At 35.6% G+C, this 12659-nt stretch overlaps 1 protein-coding gene across 1 annotated transcript; it reads right to left on the reverse strand.

Annotated features, from left to right (window-relative positions):
- Positions 1 to 4398: 4398 nt before the first annotated feature.
- LOC149253644 (large ribosomal subunit protein uL24z-like) lies at positions 4399 to 6828 on the reverse strand. The gene is made up of 4 exons (XM_089459993.1): positions 6658 to 6828; positions 5231 to 5343; positions 4986 to 5127; positions 4399 to 4885 (listed from the first exon to the last, which is right to left on the reverse strand). Exons 1-4 carry the CDS (start codon positions 6671 to 6673, stop codon positions 4713 to 4715), a joined length of 444 nt encoding a protein of 147 aa, XP_089316119.1. The 5' UTR covers positions 6674 to 6828; the 3' UTR covers positions 4399 to 4712.
- Between the last annotated feature and the right edge of the window lie 5831 nt (positions 6829 to 12659).

Raw genomic sequence — 12659 nt, forward strand, 5'->3', positions numbered from 1 at the left:
TCCTTCAAGAATTCACCTCCTACAAGTTCTACCACATTCTTAGAAATCTGAATGGCGAAGCGGACCAGATGGCGAACAAAGGATGCACACTCATGAAAGGGCAGCGATTTATAAACGACGATAACTTCTTTCAAATTCCTTGAAAATGTTGTAACTTAAAAGCTGAATTTGCTGGCTGTTTTCTTTGTAACTAGCTTTGCCTTGGCAGAGACCCCTCCTATCTTATTCAAATAAATAAAATTCATAACCGTTACAGTTAAAAAAAAAAAATATCAAGATATTTAATATAATCAACAAATGTGAATACGCCAAAAAAAAAAACACCACTTCTCCAATTTCTTAATGTCAATTAAACATTTAGTAGGAGATTCACACAAGACAATCTTATATTTATAAGTAACCAACCACTTCCCCATTTTCCTAAATTTAAATTAGACATTAATAAAACAAATAAGTACAAAACATTAAAGCATTTTTATGAAATGGGGAACCTCCTAATTCCAAGTAAAAAAGAATATCAACAATTTGAAAATAAAATTGAGAAAATTAAGGGACTACAAAAGTGATGCTTAAGATATAAAATTTAAGATATTAATAAATCAATATATCAATAAACATTGATCAATGAATATTCAAACAAATATCAAGGAATTCATTTCTTATTAATTATTTACAGCATTATTATGAAAAGGGGAACCTATTAACTCCAAGTAAAAAGAATATCAACAATTTAAAAATAAAATTGAGGGACTACAAAAGTGATACTTAAGATTAAAAAATTTAAGATATTAATAAATCAATATATCAATAAACATTGATCAATGAATATTCAAACAAATATCAAGGAATTCATTTCTTATTAATTATTTACAGCATTATTATGAAAAGGGGAACCTATGAACTCCAAGTAAAAAGAATATCAACAATTTAAAAATAAAATTGAGTGACTACAAAAGTGATAATTAAGATATTAATAATCAATATATCAATAAACATTGAACCATGAATATTCAAACAAATATCAAGGAATTCATTTCTTATTAATTAATATTCAAACAAACATCAAGGAATTCATTTCTTATTAATTATTTACAGCATTATTATGAAAAGGGGAACCTAATAACTCCAAGTAAAAAGAATATCAACAACTTAAAAATAAAATTGAAGAATATCAACAATTTTAAAAATAAAATTGAGGGACTACAAAAGTGATACTTCAGATATTAATAAATCAATATATCAATATTAATAAATCAATATATCAATAAACATTGATTAATGAATATTCAAACAAATATCAAAGAATTCATTTCTTATTAATTATTTCAAAGTAATAATATTATTGAGTTTAATTTTAGAATATTTCACTATAATGATTTTATTAAGCTTATTTATTTACAATTTACTATTTAGAAGATTGAAAATATTAAGAATAGATCACACAGCATTTCTTCAATCTAAATTTTATTTAACTTGTAAAAAGAAATTCACTAGATATTATATAAAGACTTATTAAACTTGTAAAATTTATCACAAAGTTTATTAAACTTATAAAATAAAATTCACCGGATATTATATAGTCTATCAGAGTTTTAAATGAAATTCACTAGATATTATAAATACTTATTAAACTTGTAAAATTTATCATAAGGTTTACTAAACTTATAAAATAAAATTCACTAGATATTATATACTCTATCACAAAGTTTATTAACCTTATAAATTGAAGTTCAATTCATATTATAGATATTATAAAATTTATCACAAGGTTTATTAAAAAAAAAAAAAATATCACACGGTTTTTACTTACTGATTTTTTCCCTTCAAGATGATAATATGTGTTTTTTTGGTGATAACTTGTAATTAATGCGAAGAGATATCATTCACACAATTAAATTAAACCCTTAGCATGTGAAATTACTTCAATAAATTCAACCTTTTCAAAACAAATTACCAAGTCATAGAAGCCATCTTCCTATAAAAAATATATATTATCAAGATTAAGTCATAGATGCTATCTTCCTATAAAAAATATATATTATCACGATTAAGTCATGGATTCTACCAAAAGATAGCAAGTCATAGATGCCATCTTCCCATTAAAAAAATTATTAACATTAGTGATGGATTCAAATGTGTTAGAGCTATTATTATGGTGGCAGGCTGAAACATTCTCCATCAAAATATAAAAAATAAATAAAAAATAGAAGCAAAACATAGGGAAAACCCAGGAAAAATGACGAAAAAAAACAGGCCAGAGATTGTAGCAAAGTTGTAAGAGAACTGGAAACCAAGACATACAAGGAAAAAATAAAAAAGGACAAGAGCGAGCGAAAAGAAGGAAACCAAACCCACAATACGAAATGTAATTTAGAACCTGTGTTGGGAAATCCTTCCCCGTTACTGGGAAACGGATGAAACTTCTTTCCAGTTTCAGTGGGAATTTAGTGAAGCAAAGATGATGCTAAGCAATGAACCTAAACTAAGATGCTGAACATAAAAAGTAATCAACAATTATTGTAGAACTCTTAATTAATATTGGAATTACTAATTGCCTGATGTGCACTTTACAGTCTAAAAGGTTACAAGTGAACTAGTTGGAATGTGTGTAACATAATACCAGAGACAAATTCGTACCAACTTCAGCAGAACCGGCAATATCTTTACCAGTTACTAGGGGACTGACGAAGCAAAAACTCGTGGCAAGCCAGGTGGGGGAATGAAGGGAAGAAAAGATATATGAAGCAAAAATGCCGAGAAATGGAGGTAAGCAAAGATATATGCTGAGAGACCATGAAAGTAAGCAAATATTAATGTGGAAGTCATAAATTATAATTAATAGTGGATCTAGAAATAAAGTGGGAACATACAGTATCGAAATAGGTACTAGTTTATGTCTGCATCTCCACTTTGGATATTACCCAATTTATGCCCAATCTCTACAAGGCCCCAATTGTCTGATGTATACTTTGCAGTCTAAAAGGCTAAAAGTAAACTAGTTGATTGTGTGAAACTTCAGCAGCACCGGCATATGTCACCCAAGAATTGGGTCTGCTCGGAATCCACCAAGGAATTCGAATTTAAGACGTTGCATAGTAAGCACTCTCAATCTAGCTCACATCCTTCCAGCATATTTATACGTTTCAAACTTTCGCAGATGGTCAACATCTATCCAAAAGAACCGAGGCATTGCCATCTATCCCAGACGACCAATAATGTTTGCTAATGCATCCACTTAAGTCGATTTTTCATGAAAGCTCTATGATGGATTCAAGCAACATGAGACTTTTTATCCTATCTCTACCATGTTTTCTAGCAGAATGAGAAACACAAATTTTTAAAAGTCCGCGTCAAAAAATCAAGTGCCAGAATCTTCTAAATGCAAGAGATGAAACATGTGAATATTGGGTTGCAATAAAAAGGATTTTTAAAGTAAAATGCTCACATGGTTTAATAAACCAACTAAAAAGATACATTCTGTTTTTGAAACCTACAAGGAAATGGTTATAATGCTGTCAATAAATTATCTGCAGCATAAGTATGCTAAATCCTGTCAAAAGCATAACAATCTGAATATATAAATGGGATTAGCTCAACCAGTCGTCACCGATGTCACCGATGTTGCTGAGCATTTCGCCCATGCCACCAATAGAATCCCCTGGTTAGGAGCATTAGTTTATGTTGACAAGTTTACTAAGGATATTTGTAGTGGAAGAATCCCTTAGATTTTCCCACAAGATTTTCCTCGGAGGGGAAAATAACCTACCAGGGGTCAAAGTCAAATAATATTTTTGATAATTATTCAGAATCAGATACCAATAAAATATTGCAGTAACCTAAAAGCCAAAACACAAATATACTGGAAATCATGGTAAACACAAAAAGCCCCCCTCAGAAATTGCATATAAATAGACTTGTGTGTCATCCACGGTTTTCTGCTCAGGTACTTCACTATTACAGTGCTGCGAAATTATATATGACTGTAAAAAGAGAATAGAAAATAGCATGTCCTAACCATGAAAAAGAGTGCAGTTTCACTTCTGAATCTCGAAAATAGCTAATAATAAAGCAATCAATCAGCAATACAGTATTGCATAATAAACATGGTCCTACAGGCACCTAGCAAACAAAATCGGTGTTCATGGACATTTCAAACAACTGCTGACTTTTGATATGTTACAATTACAAGTAATCGCAATAAACATTCAATTTTAGCTTCCAGTCTCGCTGAAAATCCAAACAAGTAAATTGATGCCCCATATACCTTGGGGAAGCTCACCAATTGAACACCTCATACCGCATTGCCAAACTCATGAACTGATAATTTGGCCTTCAAAAACACCCTAGTTTGTTACAGACAATTGGCTTCTTCCTTTTCCCATATTAGGAATCAAAATATAGAGTCCAAAGCTTGGAAACATTCTTTAAAAGTTTTGATGCAATTAAAGCATTCATTTCTTAGGAATTTTAAAATTCTCTACAACAGACTTTCCATTAGAAACAGAAAATAGCATAAAAGGAATCTCTGGTGAACGAACGTTCTAACTTGGAACATGAACATGCTCAAGAAACAATGGAAGCAAATATTAAAAATTGAAAAGGTTCTCTAGACTAATCAAGTTCAATACAATTATGACCAAAAATATTTCACCTAATTTTAGTCCCACTCTGCACTATAGCCTACAACTGGCATGTCATCGAGGAGACAAAATTTAATCAACATCCTGAAGAGGTTGAGCAACATCCTCTGCTGTAAATTTGCCCTTCCCTTTCTCTGCAGCTCTTCCTTTTCCTTTTCTCTCCAAGAGAGATTTTCTATCCTTATCCAGTTTCAACTTTGTCACAACAACCTTGGATGGGTGAACACCAACATTCACAGTTGTACCTGAAAACAGACAGCAGAGGTCAGAAAATAAAAATAAAAATTACAGAATCAATTCTGTGTATGTATATTAATTTCTGCCCTAAACAGCATAGTAGCTCACCATTGACTTTCTCCCGAGTAATACGCTCAACATGGATGACCCACTTCTTACGATAAACTTGAACAACTTTGCCCTCTCTTCCCTTGAACGTTCCTCGCACAACCTGAACTTCATCATCCTTTCTAATTGGGATAGAACGAACCTGAAAAAAATTGACAACATAAGAAAACGATTAAATTGATTGCCTTGCTGAACATAGACGAATCAGTTTCAAAAGCATTCGTGCTTGCAACTGATAACCTCACATTATACTTGTTCCTCAGATCAGAAGAAAGCGGAGCACTCATCAAAATACGCCGGACACTAGATGGGGCAGTAAAATGTGCCTTCCGGCTCTTTCTCCTAGAGCTACTGACTCCTGCAAGAAATGAAAATTTAGCAATCAAATGACAATTGCGTATGCAAAATTTTGCACTCGTAAGAGAAACTTGTGCCACTTCACAACATAAAAAAATGAGGACGTAAACTGTCTAGTCTTTCGTGGGAATTTCCTACTAAATGCAACTTATTGATTGCAAATATCTATCGAGGCTACTGTCACAGAGTCTAACAACTAGCCATTGATGTATTAAAATTTAAGAATCCTTAAAGGTTAATGAAACAGTTAAACTGAAGGGGAGGAAGTGAACTGACTATCAAGATAGTCAGGTTGCTACCACAAGTGTGCAGTTGGATGTTGTATTGCACCATTTTCCAAACACATGCACCTGCTATGATACTAGTATAGATCCACCTTAATGCAGAACTATTATACACACAAAAAAAAGATTAAAAAAAATTGCAGTGTAAGGTTTTGGTTCCTAAAAGATTCGATTAAGATAAATCTATGCTACTTCGTTCTTTTCTCTCTTAAAAAAAAGATTAAAAAAAATTGCAGTGTAAGGTTTTGGTTCCTAAAAGATTCGATTAAGATAAATCTATGCTACTTCGTTCTTTTCTCTCTTACATTTACATAGTTCAATTTTTCTTTCATTTTAGCTTATTACCTTACATTACACATGCTCTCTCAGTGCACGCAGAATGCCCACAAATTGCATAAACTATATTGTCTAAACAATAAGACAAGCAATTTGCCAACAGGTCTTCGAACTTTGGTTTACTGGGAAGGTGGATTGGGCTTTAATACGTCTACTAGGAATCCCTTCCCTTATTGCAGTGGTCTGCCCCCCCTGAATGGTATGTCCCATGAAAGCTGGGGCTGGGTGCAAGTCCGGTGCAATTTTGGTGATAATAATTAGTCCTCAGACCTAGTATCTAATATGAAGAAGCCTGTCATATTTGACACAGCCCTTGGGGTCGCTTCCCAAAGATACTTCCAATAAAACGATTAAATAAATTTAAGAAAACTAACAAGCATTTTAATTTCACCCTAAAGGGGCAATGGTATATCAGTCCACCAGGGCTTTCAATGTCGGTAAGGCTTCTCTACTCTGTGCAAAAGAGTCTGGAACTTGGGGCCAATTAAAAGTCCTAAAATGATGGGTTGGCGGCATATTAACAGAAACCAAATTAATCTTATCTAGACTAATGAACTTCCAAAGATTGAAATGGATCCAACGCCAAATGCCCTATAATGATTCTTAACATTCCCGATAATCAATTTCTACGAAAACCACAACACAGAGCACCAGAACGCAACAAATCACGAAACAGACTACCCAATAATACTTACTTGGATTGTACTTCATATTGAAGGTTGTTTTGGGCCGCCTGCAACTGTCTCTCGTCACTCTCCTCCCTCCGGGCGCCTCGCTTCCACCCTCTGCCCTTAAAAGCCCTAAAGACTAAAACCCTAGTTGACGCCTTGGTTTATGACTTCATAGCACATCAATACATCTTTGTGTGACGAGAAAATGAGCATGTAAATAAAACACCTAATGAGCTGCTGCTTTTTCTTTCTTTTTTTACCTCTATTTCTTACATGAATAAAAATTTGGTCAAACTTAAAATCTACCCATGCATATGGATTTTATAGATTTTATATAGGACTTTGAAGATGTACCCACTTGATCATAAGGGGTTAGGTTTAAAGGATGGTTAAAGGGTGCTTTGTATTGATCATAAGGGGTTAGGTTTAAAGGATGGTTAAAGGGTGCTTTGTATGATGGGATAATAGATGTTTATGGTTTTATTAGGGGTTAGGTTTAAAGGATGGTTAAAGGGTGCTTTGTAGGACGGGATAATAGATGTTAGATAATCTTCGGCATAATCACATAATCAATCTTGTGTCGACGCGTTTCGAACAACCAGTGTGGTTCATCGTCAACAAGTTGAGGAACTGACTGGCTTAGCGTGAATAAATAGCGTGTGCAGAGACTCCAACGGCTATAATGCTAACGGCTACTTTTGGCCGCAATATATTTAAATTACCTAAATAATCATTAATCTATTACCTAACATAACTAGATTCTAAAAGGAGCGATTACCTCTACTTGTATTTTTAATAATTAAATTATGGGATTAAGGACCATCTAATTAAATGAGATTAATACTTATATTTTATAATATAGATTAATTATTACACAATTACCTAACATAACTAGATTCTATGACTAGAGTATTACCTTTACTAGTAATTTATAATAATTAATATAGTTTTATTAATATATGTTACTATAATGACCATTATTTAAATATAGATTAGTTCTTGTATTTTATAGGAATTAAATATAGATTAATTACTATATATAATGACCAACATTTGATTTTTGGATAATAATAATATTTTATATACCGACTTTGGTGGTTTGACCAAGTTCATTCGGTCAAAAGTAGCCGTTAGCATTATAGCCGTTGGAGGGTGCACACGCTATTTATCACGCTAAGCCAGATCAGTTCCTCAAAGTCCTGACGATGAACCACACTGGTTGGTTCGAAATGGTCGACACAAGATTGATTATGTGATTATGCCGAAGATTATCTAACATATTATGGATCACAGAAGTCTAAATTCGGGATAATAGATGTTTATGGTTTTATTTATTTAATATTTTAAAGAGAAATTGATAATTGATAAAGATTATTTGGGTGAGATTTAAGTTTAAATTTTGTTGGTTGTTATTCTAACTATTAAGCTACTGTTAATAGCTTATAAGTCGATGTTCAATATTTTTTTTTTTTTTATTTAGCAAGAATTGAGACATCGGTAGACACACTTGTGAGGGGGAGTCTCACTCATGGGGTGTCTACATTGAGATCCTTGATTAGATAGACATAGGCAACTTCGCTTGAACCCTTGATGAGACAAAATTTCGGATTGTGACACCCAAGAGAAGAGTAAGTCGCATGTGTTGGGTGCTCTACCCTCACCTCCGGCATGAGATCAACACATTGGTTACGTTGGGCATGGAGGTTTGCCAAGGAGCATGTCATGTTGGGCATGTTAGACATTTTTGGGGTGTGTTATGGCCCGATGCAATAACATGGGCAAGCATAAAGCAAGTGCACAAGATGGGCATGTGGACGAGTAGATGAGAGTTTAGCTAAACAAAGGCTAGGCGCAAAAAATGGCATGCAATTGGTCGGGTGACTACCAAATGGGTGTGTGCATGGGTAAGAGTATGGATACATGGGTCGACCAAACACAAGATGGGTAAAACGACACCACAAAACGATGTGATGGTTGGTTGGCATTCATTTTAAGAGGAAGATGCGCAAGCACATATATATGCACAATTAGTTGGGAGAGTGGGAGCATTCAACACATGAGGTGTGAAGGAAGGTTGAATTAAAGGAAACAATAGGTCAAAAGTGATTAGGTCGAGTGAGGGAGGCAAGACAACCACAAGGCAATGTGAGGAAACAAGACACACAAGGATGTGAAGAGCCTACGCTTAGTCGCAGTAAGGAGGAGTGTGTATAAGTTATCATTGAATTCACATACCTAAGAAGGAGGTCACACGAGTTCTGTCATGCCAGAAGGGCATAGATTCTCAAGGTGTGATACTTGGGGAAGTAAAGGAAAAGTGGGGAGAAGTCATATGGTGGTACATTTCTATGTGTCGATGTGACCACCCAACTCTAGAATCAGTTTGGTTGGTTGTACGAGATTGTGTAAATGAACTTGTGCAAGGGTTATGAGCCAAAAGGGTGTTTCGTTGTATTTGGGAGTTGCATGACTCCGAGGGATTATCATTTGTATAAGATTGGTTCCTCGTTGTATTATTTGTATTTGTAAAAGTGTTAGGTTGTATTGGGTTGCCTGATTATAGAAGACTTGTGCATATATATGATCTTGTATATTGTGGTTGCATTATGTGTTCTTGTAAATAAAGTTGGAGCTCATCCAACACCATTGTGATTGCATATACTTGGTATTTCTGGTCCTTTTAGTTCCCATGTCAATATCCATTTCCCCACTTACAAAAAAACTTCTTCATTGGAAATAAAACTACATTCATCTGAGCTTCCTCTTCAGCATTCTCAATATCTTACTACATTGATGGGGGAGTTATGTTATGGTAAAAACGTGCAGAGGTCTTAACCACTTTTTTCACTTTGGACATGGAGGGCCCTGACCAATCCCTTCTTCCTCTACATCAACGCCCCCCTCTTCCCCTCATCATTGAAAAATGATGGTGATAGGGGTAAGTCACAAATACTAGGGGAGTGCTGACAACTATGAATAAAGACAAGGGGCTGGAACAGATAATAGACTATTGTAGGAATGAAACACCACAAAGCTATTATAACAAACTTTGTATACCATTATCAATGGACTATGGAAGGCTTCCAACCAAAGAGAACCAAAACCATCAAAATTTAAATCCCCATTACAACTATATATGCCCAAGCCTGTAACGAGGTGATGGCCTTATAGAGGTCTTACTCGTAACCAAAGGACATTAAGTCCTTCTCCCCACTACACATTGAGGGCCAAAAAACAAACCAAGAAATTGGAACCAACATAGCCAATGCAGAGCAAGAATACTAGCCAGTGATGGGAGATTGAAAGCTCTAGATTGCCAAAGTATATACCCACCTTGAGAGCTAAATGAAAAAAAAAAACACCAAACTTACCCCCCACATCGCCCACGACATGCAGGAAATAAGGCCGCAAGAGAATGCTTAGGCCACATTGTAAACTAGGGGTAAGGAAATTGCTAAAATAGGAGCCTAGAATAAAAACTTGAAACAATCATGGAAATGAAGACCTAACCTAAATTACAAACCTACAGGTCGTCCAAGTGTATCTAGCTAGGAGAGTCATGCTTTTCATGGTTTGGCATGAGCTTCGAGCTCCTTGTACTATCATAGGAATGTAAAACTATCATTCCTTTGCCCCCGGTGGCCAACATGATGAACTAATCCTGTGCTTCCACTACCAAACTCTACGTTCACCCATGACATGACCTCGCTAAACATTGTTTGCAATCACTTTGAATGTCAAGGATGTAACAAACTCGGGTTAAAAGTTCATGTAATAAAGTTAATAAAGGCAAAACAAGACCAAGGTCATGGGACACATATTCCAAGTTGAATGTTGGGTAAAACATCCTAGTGAGTGTTCATTTGGTTTATTGTGGCTAAGGAAATTGGCAAAGGCAATGGCAAAGGCTTGGAAAAGGCAAAGAGGAATTAATTGGCATTTTATTTATGAAAATAATGGAAAATAGGAGAAAAGAAAGGTGAAAGGTCACAGGATTGCATGTGAGGAGGAAATTGAAGGAAAAATAGAGGAAATTGAGAGCACACTCTCTCATATTCTTGCACACTTTGAGCATTCTTGGGGCACTCTAGCACTGGAGAAAGGAAGGCAAAGGAAGGACAAGAAAGCAAAGGAAAACAAAGATCGAGTAAGGAAGAGTTGGATCAAGCGGCTACATCGGGATTACTTGCAGGTATCAAGTTGCATGTATCATTTCATTGCTAGTTTTGGGCATGCATGGTACATGCAGGTGTGTATTTAGTCCTCTTGTTGCCATTAGCATGGGTTTTGCTAGGTGTGATAATGGTTTCAGCTTTGCCTTTCCATTTCTAGATAGCCATAGTGTGATGGGGTTCTTTCATTTGGTTGAACTTTGGATTGTCATATGGTTTTGGAACTCGGTGAGGTGGTCTCAGAAAAAATTCCTAAGGGCCTAGGAATCCCTTGACTAGTAATGGCGGGATTGCAGTAAAGCCTAAGGGTGGATATAGGCAAATTTCTCAAGGTATTGGTGAAGAAATTCGGAGGCATCCAAGCTTGTTTAGGGCCTAGTGATCCCTTGACCAGTTTTGGTAGGATTGCGGTAAAGCCTGATATTGTATATTTATTATTTGGGCCTAGGAATCCCTTAACCTGTAATGATGGGATTGCGGTAAAGCCTGGTTATGTAGGTCATTGTTTCGAGCCTATGAGTCCCTTGACCGGTTTTGATGGGATTGTGATATAGCTTGAGGAAGCCTTGGTTGTTTTGTTGTGAGTCCCACATTCATGCTTGGAATATAGCACAGGGTGATTGGCTGAAAGAAAGATTTGATTCAACTCAATCTATGGTTGGGTGCTACGTGGAAGTCCTGACTTGGTTGGATTTGCATATGTTAATAATAACTCTTTTCCTCTTGTATTCTATGAGTAAATGTACTTGTTATGATGTGGCTTTGATGGTTGTTCTATCATTGTTATTATTCTGGTTATATGTTGGTTATAAGCATGATTTTATGACAGAGTCTAGTATGGCTCTTATCATGTTTTGATTGGTAAATGAATGGCTATTGAATGCATGACCTAATAGATGTTATTTCAACTATTATGAGAGGGCATAGACCTTCTTGATGATTCTCAGATAACTATCAAACCCTTGTGTTCATATATGTATTCATGACATGTAGATTACATGTTCACAATGTGTTTGACGAAATGACTATCATGGTTGGGCCTGGTTAGGTCAAGTCCTTGATTAAGTTTTGTGTTAGAGGCTTTGTCTTGGTGTCATTTATTGTTTTGGAATGTCTCATCAAGTTCTACGTAGTGTTTTGGAGTCTAGCCCTGAAAAGCTGGCATAGAGCTCACAATTAGAAGCTCAAAACTGAGAAATTGGAACTGCATTTGCTACCTTGTAGGCTTACGCAAGTGATTAGAGGCCTACAGTTGCATGTATGTAGGATTATTCATGCGACTGGTAGGCTAGGTCATTGAAAAAGTAGTCTAGCTCAAGGTTTGGGCACATGGAGTGGTTGTTTAGCTCATGGGGGTCATGTAGCTCCTGAAGAAGGTCAGTGAAGTTTCAGTTTGTTGATTTCACTTCCTGAACTATAACTAGGAGGTTGAGTCATGTCATAGTAGCCCTCAACCCATGTTTACCCTAATAGGTCGATGAAAGTGGGTAAATGTGGGCAGGGTGGTTACAGATCGGTATCAGAGCATGGTTCAATGCTTGGACTGAATGGGTGGAATGTGTGTGTCATGCATGCATGCCAATTGTCTATATGGTTGTTATGCATGCATTGTCATGGTTATGGTTGTCGTGCATGAGGCCATGGTATGTAGTTGGTAATGTCATGCATGATGTCGGTATATTGATGCGATTATGATTATACATGTATCGTGCTAATTTGGAATGATTTTGCAAATGAGATAGCCTCCCCTAAACTCCACTGAGGTATGTTGGTTATGTTTGTATTTGGTTCACCTGACATGGTATGCTTGCAGGAAGAAGAATATCAAAGATGACTAGAAAAATGGTGGATTAT

This window comes from Pinus tabuliformis, chromosome 7 (assembly GCF_031772625.1).
Source record: "Pinus tabuliformis cultivar Carrire ecotype Pingquan chromosome 7, CPIR1, whole genome shotgun sequence".
NCBI lineage: Eukaryota > Viridiplantae > Streptophyta > Pinopsida > Pinales > Pinaceae > Pinus > Pinus tabuliformis.

What these genes read in the sequence shown, in the direction of transcription:
- LOC149253644 (XM_089459993.1), bottom strand. An exon ending in ATCTGAGGAACAAGTATAAT is followed by an intron (nt 5,128 to 5,230) that starts GTGAGGTTATCA and finishes AATTTTTTTCAG; the next exon opens with GTTCGTTCTATCCCAATTAG. An exon ending in TACTCGGGAGAAAGTCAATG is followed by an intron (nt 4,886 to 4,985) that starts GTGAGCTACTAT and finishes GTCTGTTTTCAG; the next exon opens with GTACAACTGTGAATGTTGGT.